The sequence below is a fragment of the Oncorhynchus clarkii genome, chromosome 19 (assembly GCF_045791955.1).
Source record: "Oncorhynchus clarkii lewisi isolate Uvic-CL-2024 chromosome 19, UVic_Ocla_1.0, whole genome shotgun sequence".
Lineage (NCBI taxonomy): Eukaryota > Metazoa > Chordata > Actinopteri > Salmoniformes > Salmonidae > Oncorhynchus > Oncorhynchus clarkii.
In genome coordinates, this window is record NC_092165.1 from 14,909,873 (window position 1) to 14,924,172 (window position 14,300).

Sequence of the window (14,300 nt, forward strand, 5' to 3'; positions counted from 1 at the left end):
TTTCCTTTTATGTATTAATCATGTACAGACGCGTAACCAGGTGTTTAAAGACAATGTTACAGATATATAACATTGGGCTTTAAAGGGTTAATCCTGAAGAATATGTATTGTTCTGACAAGTGAAAATCAAAACTTTGAGCAGATCTCTTTGGTCAAGTCAGGTATCTTCTAGCATGCTAGCAGATACCCATAGACTTCCAGTCGTTGCACTAATGCTAGTTGGCTTGTGAAACTACTTTCAACTTCCTTCATACTGGACAGAGACATAAAAATGGCATCCACGAGTTAATCTGACTGTGGGGAAATAGATTAAGGGTCTCAGTGCCAAAATCCTGAAGTATCCCTTTGAGGTTATAAAACTGTCATAAATAATGCACCGTGCAAAATCATGTATTATAGTGCATACTAATGTACTGGTACATCAAAATAAATAAAAGTTGCAATATTACATTTCAATTGAGTAATTCAGTCATGTTTTTAGTTGTCCTGCGTTACCAACTGTAGCTAGCTAAAGTAGTACAGCAAGGAGTAGTTAAAGTGGGACAGTCTTTATAGGCTTTTCCAATGGAGGAAAGACATCCAGTTTACATTAGGAACCTGTACTTTGGTTAGGCAAGGCTCTGGTTCTTGTAGTACTTGTTTTACTGTTATCCTGTTCATATTTGGCACCAAGTAGAACTATCGCTGGGTAAATTCTGAAAAAGTGTGACACTTTTTTCATACCCGGTTTTGGCTCAGGCTTCTGTCACCTCTTTCGATAGATTTCTGAAATCCTCAAGATGTTTCCTATTCACACAAAATTGAAATTAATTGTCATTGGGGTACAATTACAACTATCCCAGTTTATCTAACCTGCTGTCCTAGTTTACCAAATACAAACTGAAAATATGGTTTTGGCTCAGTGTACACAAATGGGTGTGTCATGCCTCCTGTGAATATGATATCAACATTTGTCATTTTTGTGTGATTAGAAAACATCTTGAGGATTTCAGAAATGTATCATGTGTTGGGCTAATATGTTGGATAGATGTCGAAAGAGGTTACAGAAGATGGAAATGCAAAGTGTCCCACTTATTATGAATTCACCCTAAATGATAAAAATTATATATTATTTGAAGTTGACATAAAACCATTATATTTATCACAGAAAATAAATCAGGGTGGCAGGAAGTAATACAATTAAGTTATTAAATTAGATAACCTCATTGGTTTCACCCATGGTTGTAAAAAATTATGTAATGGCTCAATTTAGTTCTTTAACACTTAGATAAACTTAAGTGGAATTTAATTCCTGGTTTAATGTTGGTAGATGTTATTTACAATAATATTTAAGGGTGCCATTAATTGTGAAACTTTGATTTGGAGGACATTGATTTTTAATTAAATCAATAAATGATTTTGTTGGGTTCCATTGAAACATTAATAAAGTATAGTATTTTTCACGTTGTTATTTTGAGTTTCTCTCTATAGTTATATTGTTTATATTTTTTAAAGTATTGTTTGTGTATTGCCAGTAATTTTGGAGCCCACTGTGTGTGTGTGTGTGTGTGTGTGTGTGTATATATATAAAGTTAGAGATGCACGATATATCGGTGAGCATATCAGAATCAGCCGATATTAGCTAAAAATGCCAACATCGGCATCGGGCCCGATATCTAGTTTAAAGCCGATGTGCAAAACCGATGTCAAAGCTGACGTGCATAGCTAGATGATGTAATGACGCCACGAAAAATACAGCGCTACACAGAACAAAAGCAGAAAAATACTACGCGCACACTTCCAACAACTAAACAAGTTCAAGTCGAGCAGTCATTTGAAAGAGTAAGAACATTTCAGCAAGACAACTCAAAGGCGATATCCATTAACGTCAAGATAATGGAATTCATTGCCCTTGACAATCAACCGTTCTCTGTCGGGGATGATGTTGGCTTTCGCCGACTGGTCGAGCTCCGGTACACACTATTTTTCAGATGTTGCCCTACCGGAGTTACACAGTATTGTTGAAACGTACATCTATGAGCTACTTGCTATGGGCGTCACTGCTATTAGCTTCACGACTGACATTTGGACCAGTAATGTCAGCCCCATAGGCATGCGGAGTCTGACAGCACAGCGGGTCAACAAGGATTTCGTACTGAGGAAAGCTGTATTGCATGCTCAAGAATTTCAATGGCATTTGAGAACATGTTTGAAATGGAATGGAGCTAACTCCATTCGAACAACTGACTCAATAAATAATCTCATCAACTGCGTCTGCAGCAGACGTGATACCCTCTGTCATGGCACTGAAACGCCTGCTCAACAAAACTGCCGACAAAGACAGTGGGGTTAAAACTTACAAAAGTACTCGAGGCTGTGAACAAGTGATTCGGTGGCATTATCTCTGAGCCTCTTTACGGTGTCACCACCATGCTCGATGCTAGGTACAAAGACCGCTACTTCGATGCAGACAAGAAACAGGGTTTACGTGAAATGTTACATACACAGCTGGCCAAGATGGAAACGGACACAGTGACAGTGTGCACCGAAGAAGAGATGCCATGGACAGACAGAGCTGAAACGTCACTGCTTGACATGTATGATGAAATACTGGTTGAGAATGAAACGACTGAACAAATGAACAACGAAACAGCACAGCAAGTAAGTGAAAGAAATAGGTTTTTGATTATGTTTTACTGGTAATGGGGACACGTAAATTAGAGGTCGACCGATTATGATTTTTCAACGCCGATACAGATTATTGGAGGACCAAAAAAAAGCTGATACCGATTAATCGGCCGATTTATTTTATTTATTTGTAATAATGACAATTACAACAATACTGAATGAACACTTATTTTAACTTAATATAATACATCCATAAAATCAATTTAGCCTCAAATAAATAATGAAACATGTTCAATTTGGTTTAAATAATGCAAAAACAAAGTGTTGGAGAAGAAAGTAAAAGTGCAATATGTGCCATGTAAGAAAGCTAACATTTAAGTTCCTTGCTCGGTGGTTCCTTTTAACATGAGTCTTCAATATTCCCAGGTAAGAAGTTTTAGGTTGTAGTTATTATAGGACTATTTCTCTCTATACGATTTGTATTTCATATACCTTTGACTATTGGATGTTCTTATAGGCACTTTAGTATTGCCAGTGTAACAGTATTGCTTCCATCCCTCTCCTCGCTCCTACCTGGGCTCGAACCAGGAACACATCGACAACAGCCACCCTCGAAGCAGCGTTACCCATGCAGAGCAAGGGGAACAACTACCTCAAGTCTCAGAGCGAGTGACATTTGAAACGCTATTAGCCCGCACCCCGCTAACTAGCTAGCCATTTCACATCGGTTACACCAGCCTAATCTCGGGGGTTGATAGGCTTGAAGTCATAAACAGCGCAACGCTTGAAGCATTGCGGAGAGCTGCTGGCAAAACGCACGAAAGTGCGTGGGTGGCATCCGCAAGTCTAAATATTCCTGATACATTGCATAACTTTCAATGTTATGTCATAATTACATAAAATTCTGGCAAATTAGTTCGCAAAGAGCCAGGCGGCCCAAACTGTTGCATATACCCTGACTCTGCGTGTAATGAACGCAAGAGAAGTGACACAATTTCACCTGGTTAATATTGCCTGCTAACCTGGATTTATTTTAGCTAAATATGCAGGTTTAAAAATATATACTTCTGTGTATTGATTTTAAGAAAGGCATTGATGTTTATGGTTAGGTACACGTTGGAGCAACGACAGTCCTTTTTCACGAATGCGCACCGCATCAATTATATGCAACGCAGGACACGCTAGATAAACTAGTAATATCATCAACCATGTGTAGTTATAACTAGTGATTATGAATGATTGATTGTTTTTTTATAAGATAAGTTTAATGCTAGCTAGCAACTTACCTTGGCTTCGTACTGCATTCGTATAACAGGCAGGCTCCTCATGAGGCAGGTGGTTAGAGCGTTGGACTAGTTCTGTAAGGTCGCAAGATTGAATCACCGAGCTGACAAGGTAAAAATCTGTATTTTGCCTCTGAACAAGGCAGTTAAACCACCGTTCCTAGGCCGTCACTGAAAATAAGAATGTGTTCTTAACTGACTTGCCTAGTTAAATAAAGGTGTAAAAATATATATATTTTTATTTAAAAAAATTAAATACAAAAATAATTGGCTAAAATCGGCATCCAAAAATACCGATTTCCGATTGTTATGAAAACTTTAAATCGGCCATTTCGATTAATCGGTCGACCTCTAATGTAAATACCAACAAAATAACTTTTTGGTCAGAGTGGTTGTGTGTGTGTATCCTTTACTTAACTGGGCAATTCAGTTAAGAACAAATTCTTATGTACAATGACGGCCTAACCCGGCTAAACCTGGAAGACACTGGGCCTATTATGCACAGCCCTATGGGACTCCCAATCATGGCCGGATGTGATACAGCCTGGACTCGAGACACCTCTTGCACTGAGATGCAGTGCCTTAGACCGCTGGGTCCATGTGTGTGTACAACATGCGCAATGTCAAAGTGGACAAAAAAAAAAAGTGATTTTTTTGTCCACTTTGACATTGCGCATGTTGTATCTCTATCACTGATCCATCCACGACTATAGCAACACATCAACAATACATAGGCCAATATCCAGCTATATCCCTATTATTACAAATGAGACTCATTATAAATGGGAGTTGAGTGGCACAGAATGAAAGTGCAATTTAGCTGACAAATGCATGTCGTAAGGGATAATAATATTGGCTCCTGGCTGTCAGTCGGGTGGTAAGGGTAGGCAACAACATATCTGCCACACTGATCCTCTGCAAAACTATCATGGTCTAAACACACCAAGAAAGTTGTGAAGAGGGCACGACAACACCTTTTCCCCCTCAGGAGACTAAAAAGATTTGGCATGGGACCCCAGATCCTCAAAAGGTTCTACAGCTGCACCATCAAGAGCATCCTGACCGGTTGCATCACCGCCTTGTATGGCAACTGCTCAGCATCAGGCCGTAAGGTACTACAGAGGGTAGTGCGTACAGCCCAGTACATCACTGGGCCAAGCTTCCTGCCATCCAGGACATATATACCAGGCGGTGTCAGAGGAAGGCCCAAAAAATGGTCAAATACTACAGTCATCCAAGTCATAGACTGTTCTCTCTGCCACCGTACAGCAAGCGGTACAGGAGCGCCAAGTCTAGGTCCAAAGGCTCCTTAACAGCTTCTACCCTCAAGCCATAAGATTGCTGAACAATTCATCAAATGGCCACCTGGACTATTTGCATTGACACCCCTCCTTTGTTTTTACACTGCTGCTACTCGCTGTTTATTATCTATGCATAGTCACTTGACCCCTACCTACATGTACAAATTACCTTGACTAACCTGTAACCCGCACATTGACTTGGTACCGGTACCACCTGTATATAGCCTCATTATTGTTATTTTATTGTGTTATTTTAAACACCTTAGTTTATTTAGTAAATATGAACTCTATTTACTTAAAACTGCATTGTTGTTTAAGGGCTTGGAAATAAGCATGTGACATTTTTTTTGATTTGATAACATCAGATAGATAGATGCATGTGCACACACGTGTAGCATGTGACAACAGCAGGATCATATCAAGGATAGCGTCACAAATGCGTCACAAATTAATACATAAATACCCAGTGAAGCTTGACGATGAGTTGCTCATTTGAATCAGCTGTGTAGTATTAAGGCAAAAACTAAAATGTTGCAAGAAACCTTATTGATATAGCAACGCTCCCAGAAACACACCTGCTCTATAAGGACTCACATAGAATGCAGGACCATTTGTACCAACTTGTCTGCTTTTTCATCAGCCCCAAACAAATCTAAAGGTGTAATCATAATAATACATAAACTCAAATCACCATCTTGGGTAAAGACCCAGACTTAAGAAGGCAGAATCACTTTCCATAAATGTATCCATAATGGAACGAAACAATTTATTAATGTGTACACTCCCCCCCCCAAAAAAAATATTACTGCGTACGCTCCAAATTCATAAGATCTAATGTTTTTTTGATTGCCTGAACAGTATATTGTTAGATATAACTGAATTCCATCTGGTTATCCTACATTCTGTGATCAATTTGAAATTGAACCAAATGAATTAATAATGATCAATACAAAATTCACTGATTCTGACCACCGATTCTATGGGATGCCATCATTTTTTATAGAAAACCTTTGATGCAGCTGCATTTGCATCTGGGTTGGATAAATCACAATGAAAAAAAAACATCAGAATTGGAAATGTTAACTGCATTAGAGCGTTCTCAACACAAACTATTTTCAGACCAGGTAGCGATTACTATTTCCAAAGTCAAGACAGAACATAATTTAATGATAAAAGTGGGTTTGTTAAAAATCTTTTATCCTCGGATAACCTCCGTCGACTATTACAGAGCCTTCAGAAAGTATTCACACCCCTTGACTTATTACACATTTTGTTGTTACAGCCTGAATTTAAAATGTATTCAATTTAGATTTTGTTTCACTGGCCTACACACAATACCCAATAATGTCAAAATGGAATTATGTTATTTGACATTTTTACAACTTAATTAAACATGAAACGCTGAAATGTCTTGGGTCAATAAGTATTTTGTTATGGCAATCCTAAATAACTTCAGGAGTACAAATGGGCTTAACAAGTCACATAATAAGTTGCATGGACTCTGTGTGCAATAACGGTGTTTCACATGATTTTTGAATTACTACCCCATCTCTGTACCCCACACATACAATTATCTGTAAGGTCTCTCAGTCGAACAGTGAATTTCAAGCACAGATTCACTGGGCATTCCCAAAACATATGTATATAGATCCCGACTGATCCAAGAGGGCAACCGTTTACAAAGATTATCGCCAGAGAGTTTCATCTGGAAGCGGCGATATGGTGTAGAAAAACATTTGTGAATACATTTTAAATTAATCAACTGGTGAGATGTTTTTTTTAATGAGAAAACATTGTTCCATATCATCTTCCAGTTCAACTGTTCTTCAAAACCTATTAGTTCTCTGTTCCAGATGGAAGTGACCGCAGGTGAACACTTGTCGATCGAGTTAAGTTTGGAGTAGAAAGTGGAGACCAGGCCAACAGATTTGGGAGTATTCAAAAGAGTCTCAACTAGGGGATGGGTGGCAATAAGGGAATCCCAGGACATTCCATATTCTTTGAAAGCCAAGCGGAGCATAAGGGGGGGAAAAAATAAGGAAGTCCTTGGGAGATTATATGATTCTTTGAAGTCTTGAAAAGTATGAAGACCTGAATTGTCAAAGATGTCACTGAGGATGAAAATATTTCTACTAGACAATTGATGAAAAACAAAGGGTTTTGAGCCTGATAAGTTTAGGTTATTGTCCATAATGGAGAATGGCTCTGAAAAGGGAATGAGATCATGAGATGTCTGTTGGCCTGTCTCCACACTTTAACTGCATTATCTATTATTGGACCCATTCGGAGACGTATAGATTTTTGCATTTAGCCAGAGAATAAGAGGCATTGTAGCCTAATGGGTTTTATTAATCTATGGGTATTTTCTGTTGAAAACAATTCCCATTTGTCTTTAATGCAGGGTTTGATCTAAAATGTCAGAAACTATCAAGTGGAATGGTTACTTTCTACGTTACAGAGTGGAATGGTTTTTCTGCTGGTGTATCCTGAGGTAGCAGCTCTCCGAGAACCTCTTTCCGCAATGCGTACAGGTGAATGACCTTTCTTCCGTGTGGGCCTTCAGGTGCATCTTCAGCTGGTGCTGGCGGGAAAACCTCTTCTCACACTGGGGGCAGCTGTAGGGTTTCTCCCCTGTGTGGACCCTCTGGTGCCTCTTCAGGTTGCAAGCCTGGGCGAAGCGCATGTGACACTGGGTACAGCTGAAGGGTTTCACCCCTGTGTGGATCCTCTGATGGATCTCCACCTTCTGGGAGCAGCTGAAGCCTTTGTTACAGAACATGCAGAGGAACGGTTTGTCTTTATTTTTACCCGATGTGGCTCCCCCTCCCTGCGTCTTGGCACTTTGGTCTTTTGGGTTCAATACCTGATCGAAAAGGACGGAGCCATGTGAATCGAAAGGCACCAATGACGTGGACACTGGGTCACGATCCCTGAACACATGTAAAGGGGAGTGAGTGTCGACATTTAGATTTGTCTCTAAGCTTCCCCTGCAATCTAAGAAATCTCTGCCATGTGACTGTCCATCTCCTAGGTGACTATCTGCATTCCATGTAGGAGGAGTATCGCCCTCCACTTTCACAGTCACCTCATCGACCACTATAACCTCCCCTTTCTTATCTAGGCACCCTTCAGAGTATACACTACTACTGTACCGGTTCCAGTCCCCTCTAAACAGATCAGTCTGTGTCTCTAAACCCAAGGATATGTGGCCAGGGTTCATCTCTGTAGCGTAAGAACAAGACAGATCATCAATGCCAGTGTAGAACGCATCACCATCTCCATGGGAATTAACCGTCCTCTGGCTCTGGTGAAATACTGGTAAGTACTCTGTGCCAGGAGCAGCCAGTGGCCCCAGCCCCAGTCTCTCTGGGTCTGATCTGTGGTCAGATCCTGTGTGTAAGAGCCTCTGTGTTACAGTTAAAGTCTCTGACTTGAGGACGTCGTTCAGCGTTCCACTGACCTCCGTGATGCTGCGTCCGGTCCTGGCCTGGGGCGCAGCGTAAGCGGCAAGGTCCTCCGTGACTACAGGGTGCGCCACTCCAGCCGCTGCTCCAGACTGGATGTCTCTGCTGTGCTGTGGGTCCTCCTCTCCTTCATTCCTCTCCTGCTTGACCCCAGGACCTGCAGCATCTGCATTTGCAGACTGATAAGCAGAGAGGAGGTTATTACCGGTACTTGAGTTGAATTGGATAACAATGTTGTAGAGAATTCTCACAAGCTCCCCTATGGCAGATAAATAAGGATGTACATGTAAGCAAATTAATAGCTGGGGGAGCCTTTCTGAAATAAACGTGTCACATTTTACATACTGTAATTTTTTATGTTACACTATGACACTAACCTCTATCACGATAACATGCTGGGTTGAGGTTCCACTCCCTTCATCTATAGCTATGGGTTGGTCATCTCTCCACACGTTGTGTCCCGCCGGCTTCACAAAGCTCCTGTGGCCTCCAGTGAGATGTCCTTCACCTAAGAAAGTGATTGGGGGGTAAGTGGTGGTTAAGTCAAGTACTTTCAATGCTCAACACTATATTGTACACTCTTGACACTGTCTACAATTGGCAAAGTAAAATTTATCATAACTTCTTGATATACTATTTATTGATTGATTGATGTTCCATGCATCACATTCTTTTTTATTGAGTATGATAATAGGACATTCAGTAAATCAAGAATCTGGTTAGAATATTGTGTCTTTGTGCAAGAATAATTTGTTCTTAATTTACCTGCCTGGTAAAAATAAAGGTAAAATAAATATAACACCTAATTAATGAGGTAAAGTATTGTATTCTATCTAAAAACTGACCAAGACTCAACTCTGGATAACACATCTGAACACATGCGCAACGGGAACGGGGCGACAGGCCCCGCAGTCTCTGCCTTCTGCTAAATGTACCTCTTGCCATTCCTCTGTATCGGTCGAGGATCTTGACACTATTGGGACGACTGGCGACGACGTGCTGTCGCAAAGTTCTCTCTGCGCGCTCCCGTGCCACCTTCAATTCCAGTAGTTGTAGTTTCCTCCGCAATCCCCTGTTGTCTTTCTGGCTTTGAGTCATTTCCAAACGAAACACTGCATAGTCGTCGTCTACGAGTTTACAGATCTCTGCCACGGCTGAATTCGCTAGCACCTCCATAATGGAGGCTATTTGATTGTGAAAAACCATACAGTTAGCCATTGTTAGCTAACTATACCTAGATAACGTCTATCAACCAAGTCCCGTCTCCAATTCGTATGTGATGCTGTTAAGTTAATTAGTCATATTTAGAGTTACATCGTGTTAATAAACGTATAAATAACAGCAATAGAAAAAGCTAACGTAGAAATTGTTTTTGGTCATTGCTAACTTCCGTTTACACCGAAGAGAAAGGACGTTTTTGGCGTCATAGCTCATAGGGTGTGGCTAAATGAAAAGGAAACGGGTAATGCTACATCGAACCAACGAGTCATGATTTGTCGTTGCTATCTGGAATCCTTGGGACGTCGGCCACCCTTCCCTTACCCATTATATTTTCAACTTCAATGGGGAAGGGACGTTCCAAAGATTCTAGATTGCAATGACCATTCATGTTCATTTTCTTGGAAGCTCAGCCTTGTTAAGAAAAAATACCGTAAATTATCTAAAAAGAATGTCTCGCTCTATCCCATCGGTGGCAAGGAAAGAAACCTATAGGTTTCAAGGAAGCCAACGAAACTAAGACCAATTTTAATTTAAAATAATAAACAAGTAAATAAAAGTAAACATATCAAACGGACAGCACTATTTAACAGATTTTATCACCGTAGTAAAGGAACAGGTACCACTGTTTAAAAGGTGTTATAAAAAGAGGGGAACATATTTCTTATGAATAGAACATAAGCAAAACCAAATTCGGAGAAATGTTGTGTTACACTTCAATTACAGTGTTTTGGCTATGCCAACATACCAAACAACAGGTCTGTGTATCATGTGAGAACGTAAGCGTACCTTGAGCCCTATACTAGATGGTTTGAGGAGTTAGCGAGGTAACTGGTCAACTCTTGAGTTCCATTCGGGATAACAGGTACAACGAAAGTGGCTCACCTTTTAGCCATGTACATTTCTATGCAACGACTCCTTCAGAATGAACCTGTTCCCGGGCAGGCTAACTCAGGGCTAACTCCATTTGTGATGAATGAGCTGCGAGTTGAGCACCAATTAACTTTTATTTCCTACCTCTCACAAAGATTGCGTCAGCATCCCCTTCATTTGAGGAATATGACAGATTAAATATTTTATTAATAAAAAATGTTTTTGTAAAAAAAATAATGTTATGTTATAATACCAATCATATTACACATATAGTAATGACAATGTATTTGAAACTTCACGCACAGTAAAACTTGTGTTTGATTTAATACAATTATTTGTATTGATAGAAGTGAAAAGGTCGCAGTTGTAAATGAGAACTTGTTCTCAACTGGCCTACTGGTTCAATAAAGGTCAAATATACATATATTTTAAATGAACGATTAAGTAATAAAATAAAGACGGCACATCAACAAGCCTATTTCGCACCGTGGCCTGCTGAATTTGCAAGATAACTCTTCTTTCATTTTGATTTAGGCACACATGAAAATGTGCGACATGCACGCGCAGTTACAAGTCTGCTAGAGTCAGCCGCAGGCGGACGAGCAATATCAACTGTCATAGTATGGATGAAACCTGAGCTGAAGTGTGAAGCTAACTGAAGCAGGCTAGCTTTAGAAAACCTTGAGTAGATCTAGCTTCAATCATAGCATACCCATCCGATGCACAACTGAGGGACTTAGTAATACAAAAAAAAAACTATTGCCCCCAATACACTTCACATGATAACTATAATAAGGTTCCCAGATCTCAAGCCACACTGCTACGATTTCTCCCCGTTTTGGACACAGTCGGATACGGATAGTCAGGAAGAAGCTCTTTTAACATAGTTTGCACTTGAAGGGCTTTTCCTTGGTGTGAACGCCTCTTCACATACTTCGCCTCAGTGAAGGATTCCCACGTGCACGGCTTGTTGACGTCGATCCCAATAATTGGCCTCCCACGTTGTGAGGTGATAGAAACAGGAGCCAGTCTTTGAGCTCCCTCGAACTCTAGCCATTGTTATTGGGATTGTGTGATGGAAATTTGTCTTCTGCTTTTATCCAACACCTGATATACACACACACACACATACATACATACAAACACATTAAGTTGTAGAGGTTGGAGCAGAGAGCAGCCGCAGTGCACCGTCCAATGAGCAGTTTAGGGGGTTAAGTTCCTTGCTCAATGGAACATCAGTGGTAGGTGGCACCTGAGATGTTGATGCCGGCAACCGGACTCCCCGCCAGATGTGTTCTGTGTGGCTCGGTCCTGGTTCTGAACCTGGAAGGAAGAGTGAACAAAAAAATATGCATGAGAGGTGGATGACCTGGGGAGCTCTTGAGTTACCGGAACGCATTAAATGCTAACTGGGGTAAGTATGTGATGCTGTGCAGTTAAATTAGTCATATTTTGAGTTCCAGCGTGTTCATAAATAACAACGCTAATGTGGAAATTGTTCTTGGTCACTTTTCAATGAAAAACGTACTCGCGCTGTTCTTTGAAATAAGATACTGCATATAACATTACACATCAAATTATGTGTTATCACTGTCTTTAAAGCTGAGCGCACACTCGTTTAGAACAAAAAGTGTGTTAGCAACTCTCATAAAAATAGGTATTCACAATCCAATTTCAAATAGCAAGTTAACAAAGGGTTAATGAGAGTATGTATGTGGTTAATTACCCTCTTACCCCAAGACACTTAACATGCCACACTGCTACGATTTCTCCCCGGTGTGGACACTCCTATGTCTGATCAGGTTAGTCAGGAAGGAGAATCTCTTGTAACATCATTTGCACTTGAAGGGCCTCTCCTTGGTGTGAACGGCCTGGTGCCTCTTCACATAGTTCGCATGAGCGAAGCGCTTCTCACAGGTGGGGCAGGCGTACGGCATGTCGGCGTCCGTTCTAATGCTCGGCCTCACACGCTCTGACCCAGTGGCACCAGAGGTAGAAACAGGAGCCACCGCCCACAGGTGGTTAGTTTTGAGCTCCCTCCCTGACTTCTAGTCATTGTTTGGGTGTTGTTGGGATTGTGTGCTGTGTTATAGGCTAGGTACCTCTTGTGACGAACGCCCATCCTGACCCTGTCTGTATTTGTGGCGTAACCATGAGGTAACTGAGGAAGGTTAGACCCAGGTCCAGGCTTTCTATGAACCCAGTCACCAGGCATTAGGCGGGATCCCATCAGGGGGGTCTCCCACTACTCTCTGTGAAGGCTGAAGCCCAGGGTGACCTGCTCTGTTCATCATGGATACTGTGGTGTTTGTATCATAGGAACAGGAGGGTCTATCTCTATCAGCTCCAGGCCCTGCTTCATCCCGGCACTGAGACTGTAAAGAGAAGGGTCTGGGCTGCAGACTGGATCCCTGACTGGAGCCTCTGTCTCTCTGATGACCACCAGGACTGAGGTTGTTCAGTCCACCTGTCCACTGGTTGTGTTCTGTGTAGTGGTTGTTGTGGAGTCTCTGTCCCTCACGATTGGGCCCTGGTTCCGACTTGGGAAGAGAAACGGCTCCTGACCCAGGGTCCAGTCCGGGACCAGGATTTGTGATCAGCAGCTTCAGAAGTCCAGTCTCTCCCGCCAGCAACACCGGATATCAGCAGGTCTTCGTGGACTGCAGATAAAGATGATACTTTTCTGTACAAAGGTTTATATAAGAAACTCTTTGCTGTACACACAGAAACATGACACTATATTATAAAATGTTAACCACAGTCAAGCCAAACTATAACACTGTGATTCAAGTACCTAACAATATGGAGCCATTGGAAATTATTATAAAAAATAAAATGCACCATACAGTGAATCTGGAAAGTATTCAGACCCCTTAATTTTTTCCAGTTACGTTACAGCCTTATTCTAAAAAAAAATTTATTCCACAGCAATCTACACACAGTACCCCATAGACACAGCAAAAACATTTGTGTTATGTTTAAAAAAAAATAACATAACTGAAATATCACATTTACATAAGCATTCGGACTAGTACTTTGTTGAAGCACCTTTGGCAGCAATTACAGCCTTGAGTCTTCTTGGGTATGATGCTACAAGCTTGGCACACCTGTATTTGGGGAGTTTCTCCCATTGTTCTCTGCAGATCCTCTCATGCTCTGTCATATTGGATGGGGAGCGTCCCTGCAAGGCTATTTTCAGGTCTCTCCAAAGATGTTAGATCAGGTTCAAATACGGGCTCTGGCTGGGCCACTCAACGACATTGAGACTTGTCCCGAAGCGACAACTGCATGGTCTTGGCTGTGTGCTTAGGATCGTTGTCCTGTTGGAAGGTGAACCTTCGCCCCAGTCTGAGGTCCTGAGCACTCTGGAGCAGGTTTTCATCAAGGATCTCTCTGTACTTTGCTCCATTCATCTTTCCCTCGATCCTGACTAGTCTCCCACTCCCTGCCACTGAAAAACATCCCCACAGCATGATGCTGCCACCACCATGCTTCGCCGTAGGGATGGTGCCAGATTTCCTCCAGACGTGACACTTGGCATTCAGGCCAAAGAG

At 41.4% G+C, this 14,300-nt stretch overlaps 1 protein-coding gene across 1 annotated transcript; it reads right to left on the reverse strand.

The window, feature by feature from the left end:
* Positions 1-5,525: 5,525 nt before the first annotated feature.
* Positions 5,526-10,089, reverse strand: LOC139374801 (uncharacterized). The gene is made up of 3 exons (XM_071115945.1): positions 9,591-10,089; positions 9,033-9,163; positions 5,526-8,834 (listed from the first exon to the last, which is right to left on the reverse strand). The coding sequence occupies exons 1-3, from the start codon at positions 9,871-9,873 to the stop codon at positions 7,644-7,646; spliced, it is 1,605 nt and encodes a 534-aa protein (XP_070972046.1). The 5' UTR covers positions 9,874-10,089; the 3' UTR covers positions 5,526-7,643.
* Positions 10,090-14,300: the final 4,211 nt, after the last annotated feature.